The sequence below is a fragment of the Hippoglossus hippoglossus genome, chromosome 20 (genome assembly GCF_009819705.1).
Source record: "Hippoglossus hippoglossus isolate fHipHip1 chromosome 20, fHipHip1.pri, whole genome shotgun sequence".
Taxonomy (NCBI): domain Eukaryota; kingdom Metazoa; phylum Chordata; class Actinopteri; order Pleuronectiformes; family Pleuronectidae; genus Hippoglossus; species Hippoglossus hippoglossus.
This window is the reverse complement of record NC_047170.1, coordinates 11,135,064-11,149,219: the sequence shown is the minus strand read 5'-3', so window position 1 is coordinate 11,149,219 and position 14,156 is coordinate 11,135,064. Positions and strand designations below refer to the sequence as shown.

The window sequence follows — 14,156 nt, the reverse complement described above, 5'->3', positions numbered from 1 at the left end:
TTTTTTCCACATGAACTGAGGTGTTTTTACTGCATTTCAATAACAGAAACAGCCTTAATACACATTGCACTCACAGCGAAGAAGAAGACACATCCTCAATGTCAGTGAACAAAGTGATTCATACAGTGGCCTTCTTCAAGGGGAGGGGAGTCTGCGGCTCGGACGCAGGCTCCCTCTCTCCGCTGCAGAGGTGCACTCCAGAATGCAGGCGTTAAAAGCACCCAGTTGATGCCTCAGTGGGTCAATACAACACACACAATGGGTGTAGATGTGATCGACAAAACTGTGGGAGGGGGAGAGGGAGGGAGAGAGGAGGGGAGATCCACTGACACAAAATCACTGGAATAGAGAGGACTTCTTTTTCTTCTTTTTTTTTCGTTCACTGGAGGACATGCAGGCCGTACAAAACTCTCCGGAGTTTGGACTCTACGTTTAAAAGTTTACTGGCGTTGAGAGAATGTGCGCGAAAGACGAGCCACTGTCGGTGCCACTGGCCTCTTTTTTTCTTCTTTTATCTAGTTAAAAAGCACAACTGTGGTGTCCCCTCGGTCTCCGCCGTTGGTTCAGGTGATGCTCCAGTGATGCTATGCCAGTGTGTGCGTGGAGGGGGAGGGGGAGGGGGGGGGGTCATGTTAAAAAAGGACAGGCGGACCCTTCAGGAACTAAACGTCTGGGCCGGTCAGCACGTCTACTGATTACTGCTAACACCAGTTTTGTCCGTTTTGTCCACATGAAAAAACGTTTTCTTGGTTATTTTTCGGAATATGATACTCTTGCAAGTCATACACATCCATATAGATAGATGAACTCTTTTTTTATGTCAGCATACAAGGTAAGCTGGGTGACTATATATGAAGACAACAACTACAACTTTCACAGCACTGGCATTGGTTAATTTTAAATACAGTACTCAAGCATTGTTAGATTAATAAAATAACAAAAAAAAAAAAAAAAAAAAAAAAAGGAAACGAAACATAATACCCCCGAAAAAATAAGCTACTGTACGCAAGTTGGTTTCTCCCCTAAAATGTTTCGGTTGTATTTCAATGGCATGATGTACATATTTGTTTAACCATACCAACAGACATTTAACCAAAGGGAAACGTGTCTATCACTTTGGATTTCCCAGGATTTTCATACAGTACCATGCATTTATCTCATTAGTTTGTATTTCATTTATTTAGTTCTTCACTTTTTTTTCCGTCTCTAAATTTGGACTGAAATCATCGATAAACGTGTTAGGATAGCGTTGTCTTCACATAGACTCAGGTAATGGTGTTTTAGTCGGTCATTTCTCGGTGCACATCCACCCTATTGCATGGCGACAGGTTTTGCAGGATACAGTGGCGATCGTGGGGGGAAAGGGGGAGACGTGGAGAGGTAAGGGTGGTGGGGGGAGGGGGGGGGGGGGGGGGTAGCGGGGAGTAGTGGAGTGTAGGTTGTTGCTGCAGGTTATGGGAGATCAGGGAGAAGGGTGGGGAGGTAGGGGTGGGATTGGAAGGTTTGTGTATGCCGAAAGGAGGAGAAGGAGAGGGGGGGGGGGGGGGGGATGTCAGCTCCTAGACGACAGCCTTTGAATCCTTGCAGACCTGAGTGGTGGTGCCTGAGTTAGTCTGTTTAATGTCCGTCCTCCCTCCCACATGGTTCACTGGTCTGAAAAAGACAAATGAAACTCCGTTAGGGTCGGATTCCGTCCAAGGCCTGTGTACGTTGGAGAAATGTTGTGAGTAATCAGTCCTGCTCCGGGGGAATTTGTTCCAGTTCTTTCCAAACAAGATAGGTGATTCTCGTAAAAACAAAAGTTAGAGGAGAGAAAAAACGAAAGTGCGGCAGCCGTGACTCCAGACACTTAACAAGCCCTTGACCTCACTCTGTTTCACACTACCTGATCAGCTGCGGATGCTTTTATCAAAACGGAGTGATAGTGTGTGTGTGTGTGTGTGTGTGTGTGGGGGGGGGGGTGCAGCCACAAGAAAAGTAGCTGAATTGAAAGAAAGAAAAAGCCACTTTCCGTACTGATAACTGTAATAATCTGAGGCTGAGTGACCAAAGAATGGGCTAAAGGCAAGGTGTCGGTAAATTACCGTCTTTCAGGCTAAAATGGCGTTTTCGCTAAAACAATCTTTGTCCAAACAAGCATTTTGACTCTGTATAAGTTTATATCTCCGTCCTTACTAACACGCCTGAAAACATATCACGTGACCACTGGGCACAACCGCAGACAACAGGGTCAGTAAGACATGTGATCATCTATTGTTGCGTTCTACACTGGCTGCTTTCTTCCAGAAGGAGGTTATGTGATAGGAGCCTGACCAATCAGCGAAGGCTATATCATGACTGAAAGGACCAAATCAGCCCGTTGGGGGTTTCAAAATAGAATGGGGATAGCAGTGTTTCGAAACTTTTAGTGACTCTAAAACTCTGGAGCAGAGTGGACACCGGCCGTCTCCGTAGCAGAGCGTTTTTCAAATGAGAACGTGGCTGTATGGATGAACGTGAGAAATAAGGGATTCACTGCTCAGGTGAAAGTGTAATCTCTGTCATATTTGCCCCTCTCCTCTGACGTAAATGAAGTTGTTAAACTGCTCTTTCCTCTCTTTGTTCCTTCGCTCTAAACGAGATGCTGGGCTGCGAGAGAACAGCCGAGCCCGAACGTTTCCCAGGACACACCTAATGTGAAAATACCCTGTGAGTGCTGGACAGTGATTTCCTTACACGGGGTCCCTACTTTCCTACTTCACTCTCCAGTGTCATCCTTCCTTCCTTCCTTCCTTCCTTTCCTCTCTTTGCTTCTCTTGGAGGAGAACGGGGATGAGGGGGTGGGGGGGTGGGGGGGGGGAGGGGGTGGTGGTAGGTTGGAGAAAACCCTCTTCTGTGTCAGAGCTAAGCCTCGGTGGTTGATAGCCATCATGCAAAGAACTGAGCACTGATGGGAGCACGGCACATGTAAATATATATACGCCTACAGCTGCTCTCCTATGGAATAGAAATGTCGAGCGGAAATGTTGGGACGTGTGTGTGGGTGGGGGGGCAGATGATGGGCCACTGATAATTTATAATGGGACAGATTGGTGCGCACACACACACGCACATTTGGATCCTCAGATTCACCCTGATTGGCCGGTTGGTAAAACATTGCACGAGCGTGGAGTTAGATCCGTGTTCTACCGTACCTTGATGGGGCCGTCCACCGGGTCCAGTCCCTGCTCCGACAGCTGTTTCAAGGCACTTAGAGCAGCCTGAGAAGAGAGAGAACAACAGATGGTCGAGTGAGAGAGGGGAGGAAGGGAGAGAGGGAGGACGGAGGTGGGAGGAGAGTGAGTGTCACCCTTCAGCTGCTTTTCAAATAACACTTACTCTGGGAAACCTGATGCCAGCAGGACACTTTCCCTTCACTCTCTGTTGTCTTTGGCTCCTCTCCTCTCACTGTTTATCTTGCGTTATTGGGTTAACATTTCCACTTTATGTTTTGGCTGCTCTGCATTTTCCTAAGTCAATGTGAGTGACATCTGTATTCCCTGTGACCACAGCTAAACTAACAGCAGCAGGTCCGAAACCTAGAAATCCTCGAGGTTTTGACACACCACACACGTTATGATTTAATCTGTGCAGCCCCAAACCCACACCAACAAGCAGTAAGTGAAAATAAAGCTGTGTGCATGTAAATGTTTTACTGTTAATACTGAAATTAAGCTCCTGAGCTTTCAGTGCAAAATGAGGCCACTCAGGCATGTTTTACACCAGATCTACCTCATATCCACTCATGTAAATCCACGTCTTAAAAAATTACTTTATCTTCCTATATTTCTATGAATTTACTCTGTGCAACTTAAAAATGTTTCCCTGGCTTGTTTTGCCAAGCTCGGACCAAACATGAGGTCATTTCCTTCCTGCTCATCGCCCGTCTGTCTGTGCCAGCTACAGGGGCTGCTGGATGTGAGGGGGGGGGGGGGGGGGGGGGTCCGGTCTACTATCATAATAAATGCAACATGTGTGGGAGTCAGGAGGTGTAGCCTGGACTGGGCCAAAAGCTATGTGTGCTAAAGTCAATATAAAGTCTAATTAATGGAAAAGGGTTTGTTAGAAAAACTTTCATTTGACACCTATTTACTGCATATTCAGAGAGCGCTGATCCACACAATTAATGTCACAACCAGACACCACTTGTGAACCACTTCTAGCTTAAGTGTGGCAAGCCGAGCTGCTCAGTCTCATATTAACCAGGTTGTAGGTCTGATCCTGACAAGGACACTTCCTCTATCGCAGCGATTGGCCCCAGATGTGTCTCTGTCTCTCAGTGTGGGCTGACTATGAGCTGAGTGGGGAGCTGGGGAATACACTTTATGTCCCGGAGGAGCTGACACCAGTGGGTCTGTGCAGACCTCTACACATCATGCTAATCATTAAGGGGGACCACCGTTCAAATACTGTATCTGAAATTACCCATAGACACACCATCAGCCTGATGGATGAATCTGCTCGATATTATATTACATAACCTAACATGTCTCATTTAGGATCTGAGCATAAAGAAATCCTAACACAGCAAAGCAAGATTCCTGTAATTGGTTTGTTAGCAACGATAATGTTTTGGCATTCAATTAACTTGTTCACACGTTTCAAAACATGTTCATCTGTCATGATTGTAATGAATAAAAAAATGCAATCAATCATCGTTAGATTTAGTCGTAGTTTCATTTACCAACATCATGCGACACCTATTACTTATTGTAATAGGGGTATTTTATTTACTTTTTAATATTTAAAATATTATATAATTTTATTGTGGTTTTATCCTCTTATGAAACAATATTTCATTATGAGAAGTTCTATACAAAGAAAGCTTATTATTGTTATTATTTGGTTTTCCATCTTTCTGAACTGAAACCTAAATAAAAACATTATTTTTATTATCCGACAACAGCATTTCGAGTACAAACAGTCAGATTTAACTTCATAAATGTACATGACTATAAGAAAAGCTGAATAAAATAATGCCAACACCTCCACTTTATAATTCTACACATCTGGATCTACAGGGGTTAAGACGAGCCTGGATCCATTATGTGCTATCACTGGTTAATCAGAGCTGAGATAAGGCGTAATTGGCTCTGCTCAGTAGATGAGTGAGATGTGACGACTGCTCGCTGCACCTCATCATGAAGCCCACCTACCGCTCTGTGCATTCATCTTATTACAGATATCAACTGTGTGACACATCGACCGGTCTCCACGTGAGAATATCTGACTGGCACACGTTTTCCTGACGCTCTCAGACACACAGACGAGAAGCGTCTCCATGTGAATGATGGTCTGCTGCTTTAAGCTCGTACGCACCGAGAGGAAACATTCATCACACTTTAATCCTGACAAAATATAAATCCCACTGCACGGCGTATCAACGTGTCTCTGTGGAATGCAACGTACAGAGGAGGATGTTACAGACTATTATCTGTGCGCTTTCTCCCAAAATCATTTTCAAAGCGTTTAACTTCAGATTATGAGAAACATAAGACAGGAAGCGTAATTCATGACTCACAGGTGCAAGGGTCAAAATCTGGTTTATATCCATCACATTGAGGAAAAAAAAGCTCTGTGATACTTACAGGTACAAAAAAATCTGTAACAACAATAGTGGTTTGAAAAATTGATACTGTTGGGTTATTACTTAGGGTCTTTCTCCAGAGACTCAGAAATCAACTAAAGCCCCTCTAAGTCTGTAACAGACAATTTATGGTGCAATGTGTTTTTTTCTCTGCGAAGATCCGACAGCCTCCGAGATTTAGGGGCTTATACTTGCAGTGATTTAAGGTGACAGCCCAGTAGAACATGACAGCTGAAGGAATGTTTTCACAATTGTACTGTTAATAAACATAAATCATATGAAGGGGACTCTTGATAAAACAGTTTTTTTTTGCAAATCCATGTTCGGTACCATCACGACACCCAACACTGACCAGAGCTGTCCACACACACCGAAGCAGAAAAAGTAATTAAGATAAGAGGGAAACTTAACGCAGCCGGGTTCATCTCAGACACATGATCAGTGTCACACCTGATAAACAACAGGGACACATCAAACTCCCGTTGCCTCCGGTGACCAATAAATTGCAATCACAACCAACTTCCCCATGATTACTTCTTGTTTGTTGTATTTATTCAATCGGTTTGGGACCTTTTTTTCCCCTCCCTAAGTAAATAGCTTGAGCCCATCTGTTGGAGGTTGGGGGGGTGGTGGGGGTGACTGGAGATAAACAGCCATAAATCAGGGGCTTGACGGCGGCAGTTCTGCTGATATACGACAGGCAGGTATAAAGGCCGAGGCAGCCAATCCCTGAAGCTCGGCGGCTCAGCGAAGGACGCGCAGCCTAAGACAAATAGTGGGCCTATCTGTGGGAATGGCAGGCAGTGAAATCATTATTTTTCTAATGAGATAAGTTGGCAACGTTAGAGGCAACCGCTACACTGATGCATCAACACCAGAGGAGTGTGTTTAGTCTGAGGCCGTGACATGCAAGGTGGAGGTGGTCCATCGCTGTCACGGAACAAAGAGAGAGTATGAAACTTTAGAGACAAAGTGCAAAGAGAAAGCTCTGAACTGAGTCATTAAGGAATGGGAGAGGGACGGACGGCCAGAGGATTTGGAAATTTAAGTTTTTAACTGAGAAAAATGGTTTGTTGGCCACGAAAAGCTCCCCCACATCTGAAGCTAGAAAGGAACAAGCATTTCCTTTCTCAATGTGTTGTCCAACCACTTCTGCACCAAAAGTGTTTATAGCTATTCTGAACAGCCAATCCAAAGGAGAGACAGGCCAGCCATTTAAACTTAACAGCACATATTTTAACAGTTATTCACAATATTGCATTTATACACAAGAAAAGCGAGAGGATGAAAATTTAAAACAAAGCCTCATTCACATCTGTAAACTCCATTGGCCCAATAATGCTGCTCCAACACCAAAACACAGGATTGTTCGGGAGAACATTCAATGCTTTGTTTTGACAATGTTAACATCTACAAGCACATATTCTAGGTAAATACCTTGAAACAAAAATAGCACTGTGCTTCTTTTACCTTGTAACCATCATAATGTGAAATAATTAAGACAATAACACTTCAATACTTCTCTCGCACTGGCAACATGCCCACACCAGCAGCTCTTTGGCTTCGCTATGGGACAAGTCACCTTCATCACCTCCTCTTCACTTATCATCTTTCCTCACCCCAACTTTAGATAACAATCCAGCACTCACCACCAATCCAAAACTGTAGCGCCCCCATGGCCTCTTCACACATGGACTCATTCATCCATCTATCTAGTTGTCCCTAGTTCAAAGGCTTGGACAAACAGTGGTCAAATGTGACGGCGTCTGAGGAGGATCCGCGACCGTGGCCGAGCTCCTGATGTGGAGTGACAAGGGCAGCTCATTTTTCTGGGCCTGCTGCGCCCTTAATGGCTTCCCCAACAGAGGGTTTGCCTCCATCAGCGGCTTAGCAAAACAAAGGCCTAGTCCCACAGGAGTCCACAACATGGGCCTGATGGATCTGATGGATCGTTGGATCACACTGACCCTGACAAATCAGACCCTTGTGTCAGCTCTCGCTACTGGACTTCTCGGTTCTTGGGAAGAAATGAAGACATTTTTGGGAATGAGAGGCTGATGAGACAATGTGAAAAATAGAGAAGAAAAGCGATATGAGAGCGTAAGGGCAGAAGGAGAGGAAAGGAAATGTTTGGTGGGAAAAGGAACCAGAGATCACAGGGGACAATCCTTCGATCTCCATCACTTCACCCTCTGGCCCTGAGCAGCCATCAAAGACATCAGGGAGGTCCAAATGAGCTGAAGAACACCAGCACATCATTCAATCTCGCATACTTGGATCTCTTTCTCTCCTCCTACTCTGAATCTTCCTAGTAGCAGAAGAAAGGGGAATGTTACCCTAGTTTGCTTGTTCTCTTGACATTATCTGATCAGATCCTGCCTCTGCTCTGCTGGAGGCCAGATGAAAGCACAGACACCAGCGTAAGGTTTAACCCAGTGACCCATTCTCTAGAGTAGTGTTATATTTACCTCTTTAGCGAGCAGATACAAATTCCCAGGGCTTTCTGTAGCTCCGTACGGTCCAGCTGGACTAATCTAACCCTTCTCTAATCTTAAGTACAGGCCAAGGGCATCAGCGGCAGCCTCCCATCTTTGCTTTGATCCTGCGTCATTATCTAAATCATCCAATGGAACAGGAAGCAGGAGCTGCTGCAGCAAGGGTCCAAGAGTAACTTTTAGGTCTGTCTGCCAAAGGCAGGTAAAATAAAAATACTTTTCACTCGCCACAGAACAGCACAGGTCGGTGTTTTATGGGGTTTCCCAGAAGTTTGCACCATTTGAAGTATAGTATAACTAAGGCATGAATCTTGGAAAAGGCCAAACTGGGTCCCATCCACAATTTTCTCTCTCTCTTTAGAATCTCCCCTCCTCTTTGTCTGTCCTCTCCTGAGTTCTATCTTCAATCTCAAATCGGTGTTACCTCTCTGTCTTTGCAAGCGAACAAACACAATAATTATGTTTATTAATACAGGCTGAAGACATTTAACAGTTTTTATGTAAAAACAGTCTTTGTTATGGCTAAAGAGTAGAGCATTGCATCATTTACAGAAACAATATTTGGCCGGACACACCTCCGCACTTTTACAGAGTACCACTCCACTACTGATTTACACAAACTCCAGAATCGTTTTACAACCATGTCCAGTTTCTTCTTAGAACTCGAGATGACGCTGGGGTGGGTGGACCGTAAACCACACCGCTTGCTTTTGTTTGCTCAACTGTACAATGGACATTCATCCTCTAATTCTGCCATAACATGCTCGCTGTCAGGTCTTAACAACACCAGAAAGAGTCCGATTAATGATGGGTGGCTAGTGCTGAGCCGCTGTAGGGCGGGGCGCGGGGGCGACTCGGAACATGAAGGGGATAGGGGGACGGCTACTCATGAGGATGATCTAAGGGATGTCCACTAGACTAAACAATGAAAAGAGTGGATTTCAAACAGGGTGTTTTACAGGCAGGACCTGGGAAGAAGGAAAAATGAGTGCCCTGTTGTCAGAGTGGTTCTGAAGCTGGATATATTGTTCTGGAGAGGGCTTGTTCTGTTTTCAAAAGGCCACATAAAACCTTGACAGTGCTCCCTCTTATTGCCCTCACTCCCAAAAGCACAAAGAAATATGAGAAGAGAAGAGAAGTGAGGAGGAGAGAAAATCCCAGCCTTCCTTTTCTTTCCGATGTTAGCCCTGTTGTCACTACCGTGCCATCACGTCACATATTCCTCTGATGTTCATTAAGTTCCTTTAAACATTATCTATCGCAGATCTTTTCCTTTCTTCCTTCTGTCATGCAGTCTCAAGCTTCTCCTCATCCCTTGGCTTTCGTTTCCTCTAAATTCTTTTCTTTTCCTTCTACCCACATCAAAACCCTGGACAGGGATCACTCGATCATTCCCGGATAGCTCCCGGAGAACACCTGTGTGTGCATGAGTGCTGGCAGTGTATGGGTCTATTTGTTAATGCGGTGTGATATGTACATGGATTCTTGAGTCACTACAGAGAAAATGTATTCAGATCCTCGCACCAAATCTCTTCTTCACGCTCTCTCCAGATTTCACATCCTCTTCCACATCAGAGGCATTGATAAAAAGGGGCAGTGTGCGCTGGCTGTGGCCTCGCTGTAGCCTGACATGACGTTGATTCCTCTGAAGTAGCACTTCACATCTGCCGCTTCACTTCTTGTGCAACAGTGTACCAACTGTTAATGTTGTACAGCTGAATAAACTTATCTGTGAGAAAATCTATTTGATTTCTGCATACTTCTCAGTCGTGTGTGCATGCTACCGCATTACGATGACCAGAATTCCTGGAGTGGATAGTGTGTATTTAAAAATTTTTTTTTTTTGGTGTGTGATGAATGCTGAAGGATGGCTGAGCTAAGTTAGCGGGTAACGGCTGTGGGGCTCCCCAGGGGGGCAAGCCTTTGCTGACATGGGAAGCCATAAATAAGGGCCCGGGGCGCAGCGCCATGTCATGCGTCATTTGGGCCGGAGAGGCCTGCTTTATCCCCTCCCATCTCCGAGCTGCTGAGCATGGCACCTCCTAGGGCGTAATACAAAACATATGAGCAGAGGGCGAGGGGCAGAAGCTCCTCAGCATACCATACTCCTGCCTTGTCAGCAAAGCATCTCCGAGGAAAAGCAGATACAGCCGAAGACGACCTCTGTGATAACACTGTACTAGTCTGCTGCAATCAAACTTTGTCAAGAGGCCGTACCCTAATCACTGAGCTTCGTGATTACCTCCGCCAAGAAGATTATGTTTTCACCCATGTTTGTTGTTTGTTGATGTCTGGTTACGCAAAAAGTTCTGAGGCAATTTGCACCGAACTTGGAGGGATGCGGCACGGGCCAGATGAAGAACCAATTGAATATTGGTGCAGATCCAGTTAAAGGAGCAGATCACAGAAGTTTTTTATCATACATTATATCACACAACGTACTTTTAATCACTTGTGAATGATTCCCACATGTATTAACTGCTGATAAATGCTTTATAACACCAAAAATATGAGCCAATTAAAAAAATATCGGATCATTCATTACTCATTGGAAAAGATTCAAACCCATATTAGGCCAATACAAACACAGAGGGTGAGCAGTAAGAGGTGAAGAGAATAAGGGAGATTAAGAGTGACTCAACACCGGTCAGATGACACATTCTCTGACCAAGAAGAAACACGTGTCACACTTTCACTTTGCTTTATGAATGGAGAGAGTAACATATCTCCATTGAGAAAAGAGCGTGACACCCACAGGAAGTTACGCAGGAGAAGCTATATTTCGGTCTACCCTCAATATTTCTTAACTTATTCCACGGTTGCTGATGAGTAAGTGACTAAATACAGCCTGATATGAGATATGGGGCATGAATAATGCAGTAGTGATGGAAGTACTGTGTGTGAAAAGAAAAACAGCCTCAAGGCCAGTGACTCACCAACATGACCACTGACAAAGCTGAAATGCATCTCAAAGAGACGGGGAGAAGACAAGGGCCCTTAAATTTCAATGGCCAATCACCCCCCCCCCCCTCCTACCACCGCCACACACAAATGCAACCTGGGTAATTAGACACAGTCTAGGTTCTATTCCTTTGTGACTCATTCAACTTATTCATAATTCATACTTCACTTGTGTTCAGAGAATAATGTTGTTAGTCATCTAAAGAAAAAGTCGAAGGGCTCGTCAAATCTCATGCTAAAAATTCATTTCCTAGGCTCAGTGTAAAGAAAGCCCCTTGTGACTGTTCTAAATTGTTCATATCTGTTTCCATCAGGATTACAGAGGCTCCACAGCAGTGTTACATCACCTCGTCTTCACCTGCAGAGATATACCTTTCTATCCCGAAGGGAGAAGCTTCTATAATCCTGAACAATCGGACTCAAATTGCCCTCTGGGAGGTACGAAAAGCTGCAGGAAGAAAAGCGAGCCTTCAGGCACTCGCTCTCTTATCAGTGGAGAGATATTGATCGTTCCCAAGGGGCGTCCCATTTCTCCCTTTTCTGCTCTTCCGAGCCTTTCTACGTTTCTTTGTGTCTAAAATTGACCACATGGTTCTCTTAACTGCCCTCTGTCTGCCAATCTTCAATGTCATGAATAGAAAAATGAAAAACTTCCACTGTTTGCTTGGCGATGAAGTCTACAACTTAAGCCGTTTTTATATGAACTCCGGAAAATGTCCAGACATGTCCACACTTTTCCTTTTAGAAATGAAGAACAGAGAAGGAGATACGAGTCAGACGCATTGACAACAGCAGGAGAATGTCCGGAACATTCAGGCGAGAGACTGAGTCTGGGTAGAAGGACACAACATAACGTATAAATGCCTGAAGCAACTTACTTGGACATTTAAGTTCTCGCACACTTCCCCTCCTGATAAATTCAGGAAATAGTCTGGAGTTCATTGCATGTCTGACAGCGGTATTTGTTCAAGTGGGTGTGGATACAAATGTGATGGCAGTACCTGGCGGCTACACAACCAGAGGGATCTTTTCTATCTGCAGCCTGGAAGCACAGGCAGCAGTTTGCATAGATCATATACTAAGTAAAGACACTGCAGTGAGCCGTATCAATTGCTTGTTCGGATATCAGCCTGGATGTCAAAGAGCATTGCAGGCTGTTATCAGCCTTACTGTTAAAATTGGAATCTGTCACTATACATCGTTGGGTAAGTGATAGACGCTAAACTTTACAGAGTTATTATTAAACCCTATTTCATCACAATGACGTCAAAGGCTCCCGGTTGTCTTGGGCACAGATTTTCAGAATGAATTAAGGCTAAGGGTACGCCTGACAATAGAAGTTTGTGCAATGTTTCAGCTGAGCGCATATGAAGGCAAAAGTGTTGATGCTTGTTCAGCATGATCACACTCAAAAGTGGGACAAAAAGACGGCAGCATCAGAGAAGTTCTGATAATAACTTCAGACTTTCAGAAAGTTTTCTACTCAATGGCTCCTGATGTGTTGCATTTATTTCTAAGTGGAAAATTAGGCAATTGTGTGAAGAATGAAAAAAGTGAGCGAGAGGGAGTCCAAACTCTTCTTGCTCTCTTTTCCACACCTTGTCAGATTGATGGTTTCAGAAACTCACAAGAATCGACGGACATAGTTGGTAAGGTATGTGGCCAGGACGTCCAGACACTCTTTCGAATAATCACTTCATCTAAAGCATGCTCTCCCCTTCAGACCAACAAAAAAAAGGATGACAAGATTTACAGAAGAGGCTGACAGGTGTGGAAAGGCAAAAAAGAGGAACTTGGGAATGTAGTATATGAAGGGGTTAAGATAAAGGGTGAGTGGAGAGGGGTTAAGTGTCTTACTGTGACAGCCGGCAGCTGCATGCAATAATCCCAGACTCTCCATCATGAGCCCTTTATGTTTTCTTGTCAGAGGCGGCAGTGTGTATAAGAGAGTGGATGTCTGGTGGAAAAATCATCCGGTAACTAGAGAGCACGCGGAGTCAGACAGCATTTTACACCTTCCCCTCGTCTCTTTAGGCCAATTCATGGCTTCCGCTTGCCCTCGGACGGAAGCGGACGTGCTGCGATTCATACTAAAATCTGGGGAACGAGTACGCTAGGGTGCACACTGGCAAACATCACCGCCGTCTGAGAGGAGGACGCTTGTTTGATTGAACTACATGGCTGTACGATACAGCCATGTAGTTCAAGGAAAACCATGTGTGCGAGCTCATACTGTGGACCCTCACAAGCTTCGACAGGTGATGAATTTTACGTCATGAAAATGTTCATCCATGTAGCTCATTCAGTTCCTTTGTGCATTGACTTATAATCACCTCAGACACACGAGGGACTAATCTGTAGAACGAGGGACATATCTGTGACCAGTGGATGGATATTTTGTCTTTGACTTAAATTACAAGAAATGCTGAGAGGGGCTGCAATTCACCGTGTGACTGGGCCTTTCGAGCCCCCTTATGCCTAAAGGAGCCCCCTAAGTGTTATGAAAACTCTCCTATGTTCCTATGGCAACTGTCAGTGTGTACTGCAGACACAGATTATGTATTAGGCATGTTTACCAAAAACAATAAATTCCATAATGCTTATATCAAGGAGCAGGCCTCGCTGGGTAGGGCTCCTATGACCAGGCTGATTTTCTGATCAACACGTCCAGGGGCAACGCGCACAAGCCAAATACTACAGGGGGAAAAAAGATAATGTAATGCACAGTGAAAACATATGTCTATTTAAAATGTTAGCATAATGCCATTACCAAGCTGGTCTGAAGCCGGCGGCCCTATCACAAAGTGTTCATAAACAACAGGAACCGATCTCAACAGGAACAAAGACATGTTATGGGTTCAGTCTGCAAACACCGACGTGAGCCAAGGCCAGACGCAGAGTGGCTGACGTGATGAGCAAACATAAATTCACATAGGCACGGTGGGCCTCACATACACCATAAAAGCAGCATGACATGATCTTTCCAAAGGCGGAGAGCAAAGGAAATTGAATATCCTGTGTGTGCCACAATTTTGACCAGATAGGACATTTTTTAATATCAAATTTCTGTAAAATATCATGAGTTAGGGCGAGAA

At 44.6% G+C, this 14,156-nt stretch overlaps 1 protein-coding gene across 1 annotated transcript in view; it reads right to left on the bottom strand.

The window, feature by feature from the left end:
- stau2 (staufen double-stranded RNA binding protein 2) overlaps positions 1 to 14,156 on the bottom strand; it is an 81,702-nt gene continuing 67,546 nt past the window's right edge. The window contains exons 14-15 of the mRNA XM_034571893.1: positions 3,174 to 3,239; positions 1 to 1,653 (exon numbers count right to left, since the gene is read on the bottom strand). Of these exons, the coding sequence (XP_034427784.1) occupies positions 1,618 to 1,653; positions 3,174 to 3,239 (102 nt within the window). The 3' untranslated portion in view covers positions 1 to 1,617. The remainder of the gene's footprint in view (positions 1,654 to 3,173; positions 3,240 to 14,156) is intronic.